Here is an 18,869-nt window from a genome sequence, read left to right as displayed (position 1 = left end):
CATTGCCTTTAAATAGTTGAACTTGGGTCAAACGTTTCAGGTAGCCTTCCACAAGCTTCCCACAATAAGTTGGGTGAATTTTGGCTTAATCCACCTGACAGAGCTGGTGTAACTGAGTCAGGTTTGTAGGCCTCCTTGCTCGCACACGCTTTTTCAGTTCTGCCCACAAATGTTCTATATGTAGGAAATATATATATATATATATATTTTTTAAATGTTATTATGTATTACTATATATTTAAATGTTATTATGTATTACTATTATTTATTTTTTATTTATATATATATATTTTTTTAAATGTTATTATTTTTTATAGTTGTATAATTGAATTTTTTTAATATATATATATATATTTTGTTATTATTTGTATAGTTGTTGTATAATTGCTATTTTGTTTTATTTTTATACATATATATTTTTGTATTTGCATTTTTTTTAACTCACATCCCCTCCACTGACCTCCCAAGTGGATTTTGGCTCCAGAGTGGTGCAGCGGTCTAAGGCACTGCATCTCTGGTTTAAATCCAGGCTGCATCACATCTGGTTGTGATTGGGAGTCCCATAGGGGGGCGCACAATTGGCCCAGCGTCGTCTGTGGTAGGCCGTCTGTCACGTCCTGACCAGTAAAGGGGTCTATTTGTTATTGTAGTTTGGTCAGGACGTGGCAGAGGGTATTTGTTTTCATGGTTTTGTGTATGTGTTTAGATAAGAGGGATATTTTGTGTAGAGTGTTTCTGGGGTTTATTGGCGTAAGTGTCGATGTAGAGGGGGTAGTTGATTTAGGTGGTTCGGGGGCGTGTGTGTATTCTAGAGGGGTATTTGATTTATGTGTTCCGGGGTGTTGGGTATGTTCTTGTGTTTGTATTTCTAAGGGGCTGTTCTAGTTTTGTATTTCTGTGTTGGCCTGGTGTGGCTCTCAATCAGGAACAGCTGTACATCGTTGTTGCTGATTGAGAGTCATACTTAGGTCGCCTGTTTTCACCTGTTAGTTTGTGGGAGATTGTGCTGTGTATAGCTTTGTGCCATACCGGCCTGTTATTCGGCGGTGTGTTGTTGTGTACGTGTTTGTTTTGGGTTTTTCCTTCTTTGTCCGTAATAAAAGAAGATGAGTGTACATATTCCCGCTGTGTTTTGGTCCTCTCCTTACGACAATCGTGACACCGTCACTGTAAATAAGAATTTGTTCTTAATTAACTGACTTGCCTAGTTAAATAAAGGGAAAAATAAGTGCCGACACTCATGCTAAACTCCTCAGAAGCCCATTCTCACGAACAGTTAGCCTACTCAGTCACTTTTGTGATTTAAAGTCGATCTAATCATATGTCATCAGATAAACAGCTATACATATTCTGTACGCTACAGTGTTTCCAATCAGAAAACCTCTCCAGTCTAAAGTCTCTACGTCCCAAATGTCACCCTATTCCATATGCAAAGTAGTGTACTAAACGGGCCTTATGGGCCCTGGTCAAAAGTAGTGAACTATATATATATAGGGAATAGGGTGCAATTTAGGACGTATCCCCAAATGTGTCAGAATAGAAACACCTGCCATCTTGACCTTCTCTTGACACCAGGAAGTCCTGAGAGGTAGGCATTAATAAGTCATAACACCTCTGCTATCGTGACACATGACACAGGGTTCACTAAGGCTCTGTCCCAAAGGGCATCCTCTTCCTTATATATGTGTGGGACCTGTGGTCTCTGGTCAACAGTAGTGCACTATGTAGGGAATAGGGTGTCCTTTGGGATGAATTCTGTTCACCCCCACACTCAGGATCTGCACTTGGAACAGCCCTGCCTGCAGCAGAGTGTTTGACAGATCATAGTTAATTAACACAAGGTACAGTACTCTATATACAGTATAGTACTCTATATACAGTATAGTACTCTATATACTGTACAGTATTCTACACACGGTACAGTATTCTACACACGGTACAGTATTCTACACACAGCACAGTATTCTACATACGGTACAGTACTCTATATACAGTATAGTACTCTATATACTGTATAGTACTCTACACACGGTACAGTATTCTACACACAGCACAGTATTCTACATATGGTACAGTACTCTATATACAGTATAGTACGCTACACAGAGTACAGTATTCTACATATGGTACAGTACTCTACATACAGTATAGTACTCTACATGCAGTACAGTACTCTACATATGGTACAGTACTCTACATACAGTATAGTACTCTACACACGGTACAGTACTCTATATACAGTATAGTACTCTACACACGGTACAGTACTCTACACAAGGTACAGTACTCTACATGCAGTACAGTACTCTACATATGGTACAGTATTCTACACACGGTACACTACTCTACATGCAGTACAGTATTCTACACACAGCACAGTACTCTACATACAGTACATTACTCTACACACAGCACAGTACTCTACATATGGTACAGTATTCTACACACAGCACAGTACTGTACATGCAGTACAGTATTCTACACACGGTACAGTACTCTACATATGGTACAGTACTCTATGTACAGTATAGTACTCTACACAAGGTACGGTATTCTACACACGGTACAGTACTCTACACACGGTACAGTATTCTACATACAGTACTCTACATATGGTACAGTACTCTACATGCAGTACAGTACTCTACACAAGGTACAGTACTCTACATGCAGTACAGTACTCTACACAAGGTACAGTACTCTACATATGGTACAGTATTCTACATATGGTACAGTACTCTTCACAAGGTACAGTACTCTACATATGGTACAGTACTCTACATACAGTACAGTATTCTACACACGGTACAGTACCCTACATATGGTACAGTACTCTACATATGGTACGTGTAGCTGGTCTATAATGATGTTATTATCACCTTTTTGGAGCCATCTGTCAGGAAGTCCTGTAAACTTTATTCCAGGATTCGTCTAAAATGGCACTGGTTTAGTGGCAGTAGCTCCATGCTGAGTGTAAAATGTGAGCCTCAAATGGCACCCTATTCCCTATGTAGTCCACTATTTTTGACTAGTGCCCATAGGGCTCATAGGGCTGGTTAAAAGTAGTGCACTACATAGGGAATGGGGTGCCATTTGGAACACAGCCTCTGGCTTAGTGTCATTTGCCATTTGGGATGTGGACCTGTGTGGGGAACAATAAGACTGATTAATCCCGACTCTAGCCGGGGCTCAATAACCACGCAAATATTTGCTAACGGTATTAAACCTCAGATGAACAAGGTGTACAGTAGCTGCATCTCCTTGGGTCTGAACTGTCAGCGCTGATTACACTGAACTCCATGTGTACTGTACCGTATGTCCCAAATGCACCTTATTTCCTCTAAAGCACTACTTTTGACCAAAGCCCATATTGTTAAATAGGGGCCTTGTACCAATAGGGATGCATCCTATGACAAACTGAATTATCGTCTAGTCTAAATCATATATATATATATTATCATATATATATATATTACTGTGAATTGTATACAATATAAGTTAATTGATGGTTGAAATGACTGCTGTGTACTGTACGTTTTGACATTTTTGTGGTGGGGTATTTGTGGTTATACAGGTGGACAAGCCTATGAACTAGTGCATTCATAGCAAACCAAACTGCTACAGTACTTTTTTCATCTAAGTACTTCTCAGATACCTGTTTGCGTCATACATAAACTTAACGAGAGCTTTTCATATCAGTCAAGAAGCTTCTATAAAATACACCTGCAATCATAACATAAACAATAAACAGTACAACAGCCAGAGGGTTAAAGTTATAAACAAACAAATCCACAAGCTCAGATGCTTCCCTTAGCCTTGTTAATACAATGCAATCACTAGTTAATCATATACAGTACGTTATCTGATAATTCCACTTGATAAACAGTATATTCCCCGCAATTGTAATTTCATCCTTCTCTAATTCCCGAGAGGAATATTATTAGATTTCATCTACCATCAAAGTGCTTCATAATAAAACACTGGCTGTGTAGCTAGCTAGTTGACCACTGTCTTGCTTTTTAATGCAACAATGGCTAATTAGTAGCTAGCTAGCTGACTGTGTTATATACAACACTGGCTGTGTTGCTAGCTAGCTGACCGTGTTATATACAACACTGGCTGTGTTGCTAGCTAGCTGACTGTGTTATATACAACACTGGCTGTGTAGCTAGCTAGCTGACCGTGTTATATACAACACTGGCTGTGTTGCTAGCTAGCTGACCGTGTTATATACAACACTGGCTGTGTTGCTAGCTAGCTGACTGTGTTATATACAACACTGGCTGTGTAGCTAGCTAGCTGACTGTGTTATATACAACACTGGCTGTGTAGCTAGCTAGCTGACTGTATCATATACAACACTGGCTGTGTAGCTAGCTAGCTGACTGTGTTATATACAACACTGGCTGTGTTGCTAGCTAGTTGACTGTATCATATAAACACCGGCTGTGTAGCTAGCTAGCTGACTGTATCATATAAAACACTGGCTGTGTAGCTAGCTAGCTGACTGTATCATATAAAACACTGGCTGTGTAGCTAGCTAGCTGACTATATCATATACAACACTGGCTGTGTAGCTAGCATGCTGACTGTATCATATAAAACACTCTGACCCTCTAGGACTGGGGTATTCAACACAGACCCTCTAGGACTGGGGTATTCAACTCTGACCCTCTAGGACTGGGGTATTCAACTCTGACCCTCTAGGACTGGGGTATTCAACACAGACCCTCTAGGACTGGGGTATTCAACTCTGACCCTCTAGGACTGGGGTATTCAACTCTGACCCTCTAGGACTGGGGTATTCAACTCTGACCCTCTAGGACTGGGGTATTCAACTCTGACCCTCTAGGACTGGGGTATTCAACTCTGACCCTCTAGGACTGGGGTATTCAACTCTGACCCTCTAGGACTGGGGTATTCAACTCCGACCCTCTAGGACTGGGGTATTCAACTCCGACCCTCTAGGACTGGGGTATTCAACTCCGACCCTCTAGGACTGGGGTATTCAACTCCGACCCTCTAGGACTGGGGTATTCAACTCCGACCCTCTAGGACTGGGGTATTCAACTCCGACCCTCTAGGACTGGGGTATTCAACTCCGACCCTCTAGGACTGGGGTATTCAACTCTGACCCTCTAGGACTGGGGTATTCAACACAGACCCTCTAGGACTGGGGTATTCAACTCTGACCCTCTAGGACTGGGGTATTCAACTCTGACCCTCTAGGACTGGGGTATTCAACTCTGACCCTCTAGGACTGGGGTATTCAACTCTGACCCTCTAGGACTGGGGTATTCAACTCTGACCCTCTAGGACTGGGGTATTCAACACAGACCCTCTAGGACTGGGGTATTCAACTCTGACCCTCTAGGACTGGGGTATTCAACTCTGACCCTCTAGGACTGGGGTATTCAACTCTGACCCTCTAGGACTGGGGTATTCAACTCTGACCCTCTAGGACTGGGGTATTCAACTCTGACCCTCTAGGACTGGGGTATTCAACTCTGACCCTCTAGGACTGGGGAATTCAACTCTGACCCTCTAGGACTGGGGTATTCAACTCTGACCCTCTAGGACTGGGGTATTCAACTCTGACCCTCTAGGACTGGGGTATTCAACTCTGACCCTCTAGGACTGGGGTATTCAACTCTGACCCTCTAGGACTGGGGTATTCAACTCTGACCCTCTAGGACTGGGGTATTCAACACAGACCCTCTAGGACTGGGGTTTTCAACTCTGACCCTCTAGGACTGGGGTATTCAACTCTGACCTCTCTAGGACTGGGGTATTCAACTCTGACCCTCTAGGACTGGGGTATTCAACTCTGACCCTTTAGGACTGGGGTATTCAACTCTGACCCTCTAGGACTGGGGTATTCAACACAGACCCTCTAGGACTGGGGTATTCAACTCTGACCCTCTAGGACTGGGGTATTCAACTCTGACCCTCTAGGACTGGGGTATTCAACTCTGACCCTCTAGGACTGGGGTATTCAACTCTGACCCTCTAGGACTGGGGTATTCAACTCTGACCCTCTAGGACTGGGGTATTCAACTCTTGTTCTCTAGGACTGGGGTATTCAACTCTGACCCTCTAGGACTGGGGTATTCAACTCTGACCCTCTAGGACTGGGGAATTCAACTCTGACCCTCTAGGACTGGGGTATTCAACTCTGACCCTCTAGGACTGGGGTATTCAACTCTGACCCTCTAGGACTGGGGTATTCAACTCTGACCCTCTAGGACTGGGGTATTCAACTCTGACCCTCTAGGACTGGGGTATTCAACTCTGACCCTCTAGGACTGGGGTATTCAACTCTGACCCTCTAGGACTGGGGTATTCAACTCTGACCCTCTAGGACTGGGGTATTCAACTCTGACCCTCTAGGACTGGGGTATTCAACTCCGACCCTCTAGGACTGGGGTATTCAACTCCGACCCTCTAGGACTGGGGTATTCAACTCTGACCCTCTAGGACTGGGGTATTCAACTCTGACCCTCTAGGACTGGGGTATTCAACTCTGATCCTCTAGGACTGGGGTATTCAACACAGACCCTCTAGGACTGGGGTATTCAACTCTGACCCTCTAGGACTGGGGTATTCAACTCTGACCCTCTAGGACTGTGGTATTCAACTCTGACCCTCTAGGACCTTGATATTCAACACAGACCCTCTAGGACTGGGGTATTCAACTCTGACCCTCTAGGACTGGGGTATTCAACTCTGACCCTCTAGGACTGGGGTATTCAACTCTGACCCTCTAGGACCTTGATATTCAACACAGACCCTCTAGGACTGGGGTTTTCAACTCTGACCCTCTAGGACTGGGGTATTCAACTCTGACCTCTCTAGGACTGGGGTATTCAACTCTGACCCTCTAGGACTGGGGTATTCAACTCTGACCCTCTAGGACTGGGGTATTCAACTCTGACCCTCTAGGACTGGGGTATTCAACTCTGACCCTCTAGGACTGGGGTATTCAACTCTGACCCTCTAGGACTGGGGTATTCAACTCTGACCCTCTAGGACTGGGGTATTCAACACAGACCCTCTGGGACTGGGGTATTCAACTCTGACCCTCTAGGACTGGGGTATTCAACTCTGACCCTCTAGGACTGGGGTATTCAACTCTGACCCTCTAGGACTGGGGTATTCAACTCTGACCCTCTAGGACTGGGGTATTCAACTCTGACCCTCTAGGACTGGGGTATTCAACTCTGACCCTCTAGGACTGGGGTATTCAACTCTGACCCTCTAGAACTGGGTTATTCAATTCTGACCCTCTAGGACTGGGGTATTCAACTCTGACCCTCTATGACTGGGGTATTCAACTCTGACCCTCTAGGACTGGGGTATTCAACTCTGACCTCTCTAGGACTGGGGTATTCAACTCTGACCCTCTAGGACTGGGGTATTCAACTCTGACCCTCTAGGACTGGGGTATTCAACTCTGACCCTCTAGGACTGGGGTATTCAACTCTGACCCTCTAGGACTGGGGTATTCAACTCTGACCCTCTAGGACTGGGGTATTCAACACAGACCCTCTAGGACTGGGGTATTCAACTCTGACCCTCTAGGACTGGGGTATTCAACTCTGACCCTCTAGGACTGGGGTATTCAACTCTGACCCTCTAGGACTGGGGTATTCAACTCTGACCCTCTAGGACTGGGGTATTCAACTCTGACCCTCTAGGACTGGGGTATTCAACTCTGACCCTCTAGGACTGGGGTATTCAACTCTGACCCTCTAGGACTGGGGTATTCAACACTGACCCTCTAGGACTGGGGTATTCAACTCTGACCCTCTACAACTGGGTTATTCAATTCTGACCCTCTAGGACTGGGGTATTCAACTCTGACCCTCTAGGACTGGGGTATTCAACTCTGACCCTCTAGGACTGGGGTATTCAACTCTGACCCTCTAGGACTGGGGTATTCAACTCTGACCCTCTAGGACTGGGGTATTCAACTCTGACCCTCTAGGACTGGGGTATTCAACACAGACCCTCTAGGACTGGGGTATTCAACTCTGACCCTCTAGGACTGGGGTATTCAACTCTGACCCTCTAGGACTGGGGTATTCAACTCTGACCCTCTAGGACTGGGGTATTCAACTCTGACCCTCTAGCAAAATGTCGATCTTGTCTCATCACTGAAACTCCCCAACAGGCTCGGAGAGGCGAAGGTAGAATCATTCGTCCTCCGAAACATGACTTGCCTAAGCGTGCCGCTCATCACCCGCCAGCTTAACCCGGAAGCCAGCTGCACCAATGTTTTGGAGGAAGCACCGTTCAACTGGCGACCAGAGTCAGCCTGCAGGCACCCGGCCTGCCACAAGGAGAAGTTAGGAAGCAATGAGCCAAGTAAAGCCCCTCCCGGCCAAACCAACCCTAACCAGGACGACGCTGGACCAATTGTGTGCAGTCCTATGGGACTCCCGACCACGGAGGCCCCACTGCTTTTCTGTTCTACCTGATAGTAAATTACACACACCTTGTGTCCCAGGTCTAAATCAGCCCCTGATTAGAGGGGAACAATTAAAAAAACTCAGGTCCACAGTTGAGTTTGAGAGATCTAGATTGGAGATTGTAATGGGATCAATCATGGGTTCAAATACTATTCAAAATAATTGTAAATACTTTTATCTGCGTTTGATTGAGCTTGCCTGGCACAATGGAACCAATAGAATAGTCACAAGGAGTGCAATCCCCACCCATTTGGCACTTCAGGCAGATTAGAACAAACACTGAACATGTTTGAAAGGTTTTGAATACTATTTGAACCCTGGTCTGAATAGGATGTCGCTGAACTGTGACCACTACACTACAGTACATAAACCAACACTCCACTCATCCCGGGAGACAGACCAGACCCGCAGCAGGCTGCTTTACTCAGAGAGAGACAGTCAGCATCCAGCCAACCCGCCAGCCAGCCAACCAGCCAACCAGCCATCCAACCAGCCATCCAGCCAACCTTCCTAACCACCAAATAGGTAAGTAGGCATAAACCCTTGTCTTTCTGTGGCTTTCTTATGTACTGGTAACAGAAACAGGATTGTTGGAAATATGTTTTTTTAATTAATAAATCTAGATGTATTTTTTTTTTCACCTAGACAATTGTAAACTTTTCCTACTCTCATTTTAAAAGTTTCATTCGTCCATGCTTATTAAATTGATTGTGCCATTGGCAATGTTTACCTTTTGATTCCTGAATTCTGATCGGCATGAAACCTGTTGTTTATACAGTTGTGTTTACTGAAGACAACCAGAGCATCGTACATCCCTGACCTGTACTGCATCAGTCACTGCTTCCTCTATATCTTTCTGAGTTCTATGTTTAAACGTTTAAAATCTGTGGTCAGGATTAAGATAAACGGGAACCACTCAAGACAACTTAATATTTTGAAGTCATAAAGTGCAATTGTTCCTGGAGACATTGACGTGCTAATATCATCGGCAGTTTGATCATTACTATGTACACACACACACACACACACACACACACACACACACACACACACACACACACACACACACACACACACACACACACACACACACACACACACACACGCACACGCACACGCGCACACACAGTACAAGTCATGCAGTGAACTGTTAAAGGTAACATATTGCATGGAGGCAAAACAGTCATGTCATTTCCTGTGATTATAAACAAAACATTATGAACACCTGTTCTTCCCATGACATAGACAGACCAGGTGAATCCAGGTGAAAGCCATGATCCCTTATTGATGTCACTTGTTAAATCCACTTCAGTCAGTGTAGATGAAGGGGAGGAGACGTGTTAAATAAAGAAGGATGTTTAAGCTTTGAGACAATTGAGACATGGATTGTGTAAGTTTTCCATTCAGAGGGTGAATGGGCAATACAAACGATTGAAGTGCCAGGCGCACCGGTTTGTGTCACGAACTGCAACGCTGCTGGGTTTTTCAAGCTCAACAGTTTCCTGTGTTTATCAAGAATGGTCCACCACCCAAAGGGCATCCAGCCAACTTGTCACAACTGTGGGAAGCATTGTAGTCAACATGGGCCAGCATCCCTGTGGAACGCTTTCGTGAATTGAGGCTGTTCTGAGTGACTGCAACTCAATATTAGGACGGTGTGCTTAATGTTTAGTAGACAAAGTGTATGTTTCCCAAATTAAAGAGGGGAAGATATAGAAGAGAGGGAGAATAAGAGAAAAGCAGAGTTAGGAGAGAGATGATGAAGAGAAATAGAAGAGAGAAAGAACAAGAGAGAGAGACAGAGAGAGAGACATAGAGACATAGAGACAGACAGAGAGACAGAGAGAGAGACAGAGAGAGAGAGACAGAGAGAGAGAGACAGAGAGCGAGACAGAGACAGAGAGACAGAGAGAGAGAGACAGAGAGAGAGACAGAGAGAGAGAGACAGAGAGAGAGAGACAGAGAGCGAGACAGAGACAGAGAGACAGAGAGAGAGAGACAGAGAGAGAGAGACAGAGAGAGAGAGACAGAGAGAGAGAGATAGACAGTGTGATGAGAGAGTCTGTTCTGAGGGCAAAAGGGGGTGCAACTCAATATTAGGAAGGTGTTCCTAATGTTTGGCACACTCATTGTATACCAAGTTGTGCACTATAAAGGGAATAGGGTGTCATTTTGGACACAGCCTCTTCCCATTGTTCTGGCAATGACAGAAAGTCTAATAACACTGACTATATCGCAGTTAAAAGTGGCAAAATGTGACGTTATTTTCTGACTGTGTTAGTAGATTAGTATCATTAGCCTTTTCTAGGGTTCTATTAGGTCCTATCTAGTCAACAATTTATCTCAAAGCTCATTGGAGGAGTGGGTCCAATTAATCTCAAAGCTCATTGGAGGAGTAGGTCCAATTCATCTCAAAGCTCATTGGAGGAGTAGATCCAATTAATCTCAAAGCTCATTGGAGGAGTAGGTCCAATTAATCTCAACGCTCATTGGAGGAGTAGGTCCAATTAATCTCAAAGCTCATTGGAGGAGTAGGTCCAATTAATCTCAAAGCTCATTGGAGGAGTAGGTCCAATTAATCTCAATGCTCATTGGAGGAGTAGATCCAATTAATCTCAAAGCTCATTGGAGGTGTAGGTCCAATTAATCTCAAAGCTCATTGGAGGTGTAGGTCCAATTAAACTCAATGCTCATTGGAGGAGTAGGTCCAATTAATCTCAATGCTCATTGGAGGAGTAGGTCCAAGAGAAGGACCTTGGAATCCTCTCTTCCAATGGTTTGGAGAGGAAATTAGGAAATTAGCACGGCGGAAGGAAAGCTTTCAGTCACAGCCTGGACTCAAAAGTCTTGATCGACACAATCAGTGTCCCATTGGAAAAACACCTGTCCGTATAATACAGTAATACACAGTCAATAGCTTGAAGGTCATTTAGCAGACACTCTTATCCAGAGCGACATACAGTTTAAGTGCTTCGCTCAAGGGCAAATCGACAGAATTTTCACCTTGTTGGCTCGGGGGAGTCGAGCCAGCGACCTCTCTGTTACTGGCTCAACTCTCTTAACGGCTAGGCTACCTACCTGTACAGGACAGGTGCATAGGACAGGAGATGTGACTTTTACATGATGCAAATGAAGTTTCATCCAGGCAGCTCTTCATTATATAAATAATGTCTGTCTGTTTGTTCAAGGGTGCACCCTCGTTCCACCTCAGTGACATCACTGTCTCAGACATGCGTTCCAAATGGCACCCTGTCCCCATAGGGCTCTGGTCTAAAGTAGTGCACTATGCAGGGAATAGTGTGCCATAGGGCTCTGGTCTAAAGTAGTGCACTATGCAAGGAATAGGGTGTCATAGGGCTCTGGACTAAAGTAGTGCACTACGTAAGCAAATAGGGTGTAATTTAGGACGTAGCCTGACTGGGAGGGACAGACAAAATCAACAGTGTAATCAAAACCATTGAAACGACCATGCAAATGTTTGGACATGTTGAGGCAGCAGGTAGCCTAGTGGTTAGAGCGTTGGACTAGTAAACAAAATCCCTCAGTTGACAAGGTAAAAATCTGTCGTTCTGTCCCTGAACAAGGCAGTTCACCCACTGTTCCTAGGCCGTCATTAAAAATAAGGATTTGTTCTCAACTGACTTGCCTAGTTAAAAAAAAAAAAAAAAATGATAATAAAATACAGTTGAAGTAGGAAGTTTACATACAACTTAGCCAAATACATTTCAACTCAGTTTTTCACAATTCCTGACATTTAATCCTAGTAAAAATTCCTTGTCTTAGGTCAATTAGGATCACCACTTTATTTTAATAAGAATGTGAAATGTCAGATTAATAGTAGAGAGAATGATTTATTTCAGCTTTTATTTCTTTCATTACAAGTTTACATACACTCAATTAGTATTTGGTTGCATTGCCTTTAAATTGTTTAACTTGGGTCAAACGTTTCGGTTAGCCTTCCACAAGCTTCCCACAATAAGTTGGGTGAATTTTGGCCCATTCCTCCTGACAGAGCTGGTGTAAATGAGTCAGGTTTGTAGGCCTCCTTGCTCAAACACGCTTTTTCAGTTCTGCCAACATATTTTCTATAGGATTGAGGTCAGGGCTTTGTGATGGCCACTCCAATACCTTGACTTTGTCCTTAAGCCATTTTGCCACAACTTTGGAAGTATGCTTGGGGTCATTGTCCATTTGGAAGACCCATTTGCGACCAAGCTTTAACTTCCGAACTGATGTCTTGAGATGTTGCTTCAATATATCCACATAATTTTCCTACCTCATGATGCCATCTATTTTGTGAAGTTCACCAGTACCTTTTCCAAGCTGTTTAAAGGCACAGTCAACTTAGTGTATGTAGACTTCTGACCCACTGGAATTGTGATACAGTGAATTATAAGTGAAATAATCTGTCTGTAAACAATTGTTTGAAAAATGACTTGTGTCATGCACAAAGTAGAAGTCCTAACCCACTTGCTAAAACTATAGTGTGTTAACAAGAAATTTGTGGACAAAGAATCATTTCACAGGTGCACCTTGTGCTGGGGACAATAAAAGGCCAATCAAAAATGTGACGTTTTGTCAGACAACACAATGCCACAGATGTCTCAAGTTTTGAGGAAGCGTGCAGTTGGCATGCTGACTGCAGGAATGTCCACCAGAGCTGTTGCCAGATAATTTAATGTTAATTTATCTACCATATACTGCCTCTATAGAATTTGGCAGTATGTCCAACCGGCCTCACAACCCCAGACCACGTGTAACCACGTCATCCCAGGACCTCCACATCCAGCTCCTTCACCTGCTGGATCGTCTGAGACCAGCCATCCGCACAGCTGATGAAACTGTTGGTTTGCACAACCAAAGAATTTCTGTACAAACTGTCAGAAACTGTCTCATATGTGTGCTTGTCATCCTCACTAGGGTCTTGACAAGTTTGGCATCGTAACTGACTTCAGTGGTCAAATGCTCACCTTCGATGGCACGCTGGAGAAGTGTGCTCTTCACAGATTAATCCTAGTTTTAACTGTACAGGGCAGATGGCAGACAGCGTGTATGGCATTGTGTGGGCGTTTGCTGATGACAACATTGTGAACCGAGTGCCCCATGGTGGTGGGGGGGTTATGGTATGGGCTGTCATAATTTAATTGAGCATGTTTGGAATGCTCTGGATTTACATGTTCAAAAGCATGTTCCAGTTCCCTCCAAAATCCAGCAACTTCACAAAAGCCATTGAAGAGGAAAGAGGAGCGTGACAGCATTCCAAAGGCCACAATCAACAGCCTGATCAACTCTATGGAAAGGAGATGTGTCGCGATGCATGAGGCAAATGGTGGTCACACCAGATACTGACTGGTTTTCTGATACACATTCCCTGCTTTTTTTTGTATCTGGGACCAACAGCTGCATATCTGTATTCCCAGTCATGTGAAATCCATAGATTAGGGCCTAAGGAATACATTTTTAACTGACTGATTTCCCTATATGAACTTGTTACTCAGTAAAATCTTCTAAATTGCTGAATAGTGCATTTATATTTTTGTTCAGTGTAGAAAGTATTTAAATCATTCAAGCCCTTTTCCACCACATTTTTGAATAATTATTATTTAAAATATATATATATATATAATGTTTATAGTTTAATAATATTTGTACTATGCACTTGTATTGTATTTTTGGAGAGGAAATTAGGAAATTTTCTTGTGTCCTGAACAGTGACACAAATATCGTTATGTTTAGTAGAAAGGTGAGTTCCAGACCTTTCTAGAACTATTTAGCATTACTACACTATATATTGTTCATGGTCCTCTCATGATATGTAAATACTTTTTGTTATGTCTATTTAGCTGAAAATCTACATTATACCGTTCCATTTATTTTATTTAACTTTAATTAGGCAAGTCAGCTAAGAAACAAGTTCTTATTTACAATGATGACCTACCGTAGCCAAACCCTAACCCGGACGACGCTGGGCCAGTTGTGAGCCGCCCAGTGGGAGTCCCAATCACAGCCGGTTGTGATACAGCATGGAATCTAATTATGGTCTGTAGTGACGCCTCCACCACTGAGATGCAGTGCCTGAGACCGCTGCGCCACTCGGGAGCCCCTCTCCACTCGGGAGCCCGATTTAACAGGCTAAAGCAGTGGTGGAAACCAATGATGTAGATCAGAGGAGCATGGTGGGTAATTTATAGGAGGACAGGCTCATTGAAATGGCTGGAACGGTTTCAATGGAACGGTATCAAACACATCAAACATATGGAAACCACCAGCCATTATAATGAGCCCATCCTCCTACAACTCTTCCCACCAGCCCCCTGTATATAATTGCTGATGCTGGATTGCTGATGCTATGTGTTGAAAAGAAAATGTTCCCCATTAAAACCATTTATGATCATTGGAATTGAAATTTCAGTGTACTTCCTGTATTGACAGGAATTTAAATGCCAGTGTACTTCCTGTATAGACAGGAAGTGAAATGGAATTGACATCAACCTTGGAACTTTCTGTAACCTATTTCAGCTCAGTGCAGGAAGTAGAAAAACAGCCAATAACCACTATAGTGTTTATACTCTTTCAACTCTTTCAGTGATTTTCAACTCTTTCTGTGATTTTCAACTCTTTCTGATTGAAACCAAGTTAATACTCAATATTTCACCTCTAGCAGACACTTGCTATTTAAAATGCTATTTTAAGTATGGCTCCATGGCTGATGCCCTTGCCTGAGGACAATGCTATTTCATACTTCTATATGCATAAATCAAGCCAATACTTCTCTAATCTAAAGAGAACTGAAGTTAATGCCAGGAGAGATAATTAATTGGATAGCTACGACCACAGTCTCCGAGAGAGGCCAAGTCCAATATTGATCCCCATTCATAAAAGACTCATTATTCTCTCAATAAAGGAGGGATCAAATCAAATCAAATTGTATTGGTCACGTACACGTGTTTAGCACAGATGTTATTGTGAGTGTAGTGAAATCCTTGTGTTCTAGTTCCGACAGTGCAGTAATATCTAACAATTCACATCAAATTTCTAATACACACAATCTAGGTATAGGATGAAGCTGTTCAGGGCAAAATATTGACTATATCGCAAAATCACCCTCTTCCCTATATAGTGCACTACTTTAGACCAGAGCCCTATGGCACCCTATTCCCTGCATAGTGCACTACTTTAGACCAGAGCCCTATGGCCCCCTATTCCCTATATAGTGCACTACTTTAGACCAGAGCCCTATGGCACCCTATTCCCTATATAGTGCACTACTTTAGACCAGAGCCCTATGGCACCCTATTCCCTATTATAGTGCACTACTTTAGAGCAGAGCCCTATGGCACCCTATTCCCTATATAGTGCACTACTTTAGAGCAGAGCCCTATGGCACCCTATTCCCTATATAGTGCACTACTTTAGACCAGAGCCCTATGGCACCCTATTCCCTATATAGTGCACTACTTTAGAGCAGAGCCCTATGGCACCCTATTCCCTATATAGTGCACTACTTTAGACCAGAGCCCTATGGCACCCTATTCCCTATATAGTGCACTACTTTAGACCAGAGCCCTATGGCACCCTATTCCCTATATAGTGCACTACTTTAGAGCAGAGCCCTATGGCACCCTATTCCCTATATACTGCACTACTTTAGACCAGAGCCCATAAGAAACAAGGTGCCATTTGGGACACATTTAAAGTTCCGTAGGACTCTGAGTGTTAAAAACATTATGAACACCTGTTCTTTCCATGACATAGACAGACCAGGTGAATCCAGGTGAAAGCTATGATCCCTTATTGATGTCACTTGTTAAATCCACTTCAATCAGTGTAGATGAAGGGGAGGAGACAAGTTAAAGAAGGGTTTTTAAGCCTCAAGACAGTTGAGACATGGATTGTGTATGTCTGCCATTCAGAGGGTGAATGGGCAAGACAGATTTTTTTAAGTGCCTTTGAACAGGGTATGGTAGTAGGTGCCAGTTGCATCGATTTATGTCAAGAACTGCAACACTGCTGGGTTTTTCAAGCTCAACAGTTTTCTGTGTGTATCAAGAATGGTCCACCCACCCAAAGGACATCCAGCCAAGTTGACACAACTGCAGGGGAAGCATTGGGGTCAACATGGACCAGCATCCCTGTGGAACGCTTTCGACATCTCGTAGAGTCCCTCCGCCGACAAATTGAGGCTGTTCTGAGGGCAAAATGGGGGTGCAACTCAATATTAGGAAGGTGTTCTTAATGTTTTGTACACTCAGAGTATAGGGAATTGGGTGCTCTTTAGGACACAGCCCTTTTGTAGAGTTTAAACTCCAGAGTAATGATGGATTATGGCTCCACTAGAAAACAGATAGGCGGTCCATACAGCCTTACCTTATACATCAACAATATGGCCATGTTGTCATCACATCCTTCCTGTAGACACTACCAACGGCAAACGTGGGATTGTCACTTTATGCTGAACAGTTGTTTGAGTTTTAATGTGACACACACAGTTGAGTTCGATAACAAACAGAAGCCCATCTACCTTCGTGACTAGATGTTGATAACGTCGATCATTTTTCCGCTTTTTCCGCTCAAGAAAATGAAAAAAAATAATAAAAAATTGAAAACGCGACAGGAGGAAACACTGACACGAAAGTCATTATCACTAGTGCAAACCGTAACAAACCATCGCTAAATGTTATGCAACAGAAGGTACGTATTTCTATTAGTGAAAATCAGCTAGGTCCCTTTCCCATTGGGCCCGTTTCCTTAAATGTGGGTCCTAGTGAACACAACCCTGAACTTGTTCAATGATAAACTCAGCTTTTCGTTTCTGTTTTCTACACAAGATAATATGGACCAGGCATTAAAGAGAATGCCATGTAATAGTAACAAAAATACCTAGCTTGCAAGCTAGCACCTGTTAATGCTAATTTCTGTTTTCCTTATCTGTTCGTGTGCCTACACTAAACACGACCCAGGACTGAGGTAACAGCCAGCCTCTCTCTCCAGTCTTCACCAATGTCTTCCAGTATAGTAGCTTGGTCCTTGGATTACATTCAAGGAGACATCGCCCGTACACTCCTCTCCTCCCCTCCCACTCCTCTCCATATCACACCTCCTCTCCTCCCCTCCTACTCCTCTCCATATCACCCCTCCTCTCCTCCCCTCCTACTCCTCTCCATATCACCCCTCCTCTCCTCCCCTCCCACTCTCCTGCCCATATCACCCCTCCTCACCTCCCTTCCCTCTCCTCTCCATATCACACCTCCTCTCCTCCCCTCCTACTCCTGCCCATATCACACCTCCTCTCCTCCCTTCCCTCTCCTCTCCATATCACACCTCCTCTCCTCCCCTCCTACTCCTCTCCATATCACACCTCCTCTCCTCCCCTCCTACTCCTCTCCATATCACACCTCCTCTCCTCCCCTCCTACTCCTCTCCATATCACACCTCCTCTCCTCCCCTCCCACTCTCCTGCCCATATCACCCCTCCTCACCTCCCTTCCCTCTCCTCTCCATATCACACCTCCTCTCCTCACCTCACCTCACCTCCCCTCCCTCTCCACCCCTCCTCACCTCCCTTCCCTCTCCTCTCCATATCACCCCTCCTCTCCTCTCCTCCCTCTCTCTACCCCTCTTTACCTCCCTTCCCTCTCTCTACCCCTCCTTACCTCCCTTCCCTCTCTCCACCCCCTTACCTCCCTTCCCTCTCTCCACCCCCCTTACTTCCCTTCCCTCTCTCCACCCCTCCTCACCTCACTTCCCTCTCTCCACCCCTCCTCACCTCACTTCCCTCTCTCCACCCCTCCTCACCTCCCTTCCCCCTCTCCACCACTCCTCACCCCTCATCACTCTCTCCACCCCCCCTCACCCCTCATCACTCTCTCTACACCTCCTCACCTCCCTTCCCTCTCTCCACCCCTCCTCACCTCCCTTCCCTCTCTCCACCCCTCCTCACCCCTCCGCACTCTTGCTGGGGGGATACCTAGTGAGTTGTACAACTGAATTCCTTCAACTAAAATGTGTCTTCCGCATTTAACCCAACCACCCTCTGAATCAGAGAGGTGCAGGGGGGCTTCCTAAATGGACATCCACGTCTTCAGCGCCCGGGGAACAGCAGGTTAACTGCCTTGCAGGAGCATGTGTATATGTGTTATCCTGAGTGCACATACGTGTGTTGCTGACATCATTCTACGCTTCTTCCATTCAGTGATTGTTTCTGCATTGGATTGTGCGACCTCTAAAAGGGTCCCCCATGCAGCTCACCAAGGAAGTGGCACAGCAGAACAGTTCCTATACGTGTGTGATCGATGATGCAACAACATCTCATCAACTCACTGCAGAAACAGACGTCACGCTGGCAGCTATAAACCTGTTTGAGGTTAGTACAAATTCCAACGCTTTATTGTTCATTGA

General features: G+C 44.3%; 1 protein-coding gene across 1 annotated transcript in view; it reads left to right on the top strand.

Annotated features, from left to right (window-relative positions):
• Positions 1-8,879: 8,879 nt before the first annotated feature.
• The window catches only part of LOC106590663 (transient receptor potential cation channel subfamily A member 1), an 83,337-nt gene continuing 73,347 nt past the window's right edge, over positions 8,880-18,869 (top strand). Inside the window, exons 1-2 of the mRNA XM_045710959.1 lie at positions 8,880-8,996; positions 18,664-18,834. Of these exons, the coding sequence (XP_045566915.1) occupies positions 18,709-18,834 (126 nt within the window). The 5' untranslated portion in view covers positions 8,880-8,996; positions 18,664-18,708. The remainder of the gene's footprint in view (positions 8,997-18,663; positions 18,835-18,869) is intronic.

The sequence above is a fragment of the Salmo salar genome, chromosome ssa29 (assembly GCF_905237065.1).
Source record: "Salmo salar chromosome ssa29, Ssal_v3.1, whole genome shotgun sequence".
In the NCBI taxonomy this organism is placed as follows: Eukaryota; Metazoa; Chordata; class Actinopteri; order Salmoniformes; family Salmonidae; genus Salmo; species Salmo salar.
The sequence above is the reverse complement of the archived record's forward strand: the minus strand, read 5'-3'. Positions and strand labels throughout refer to the sequence as shown.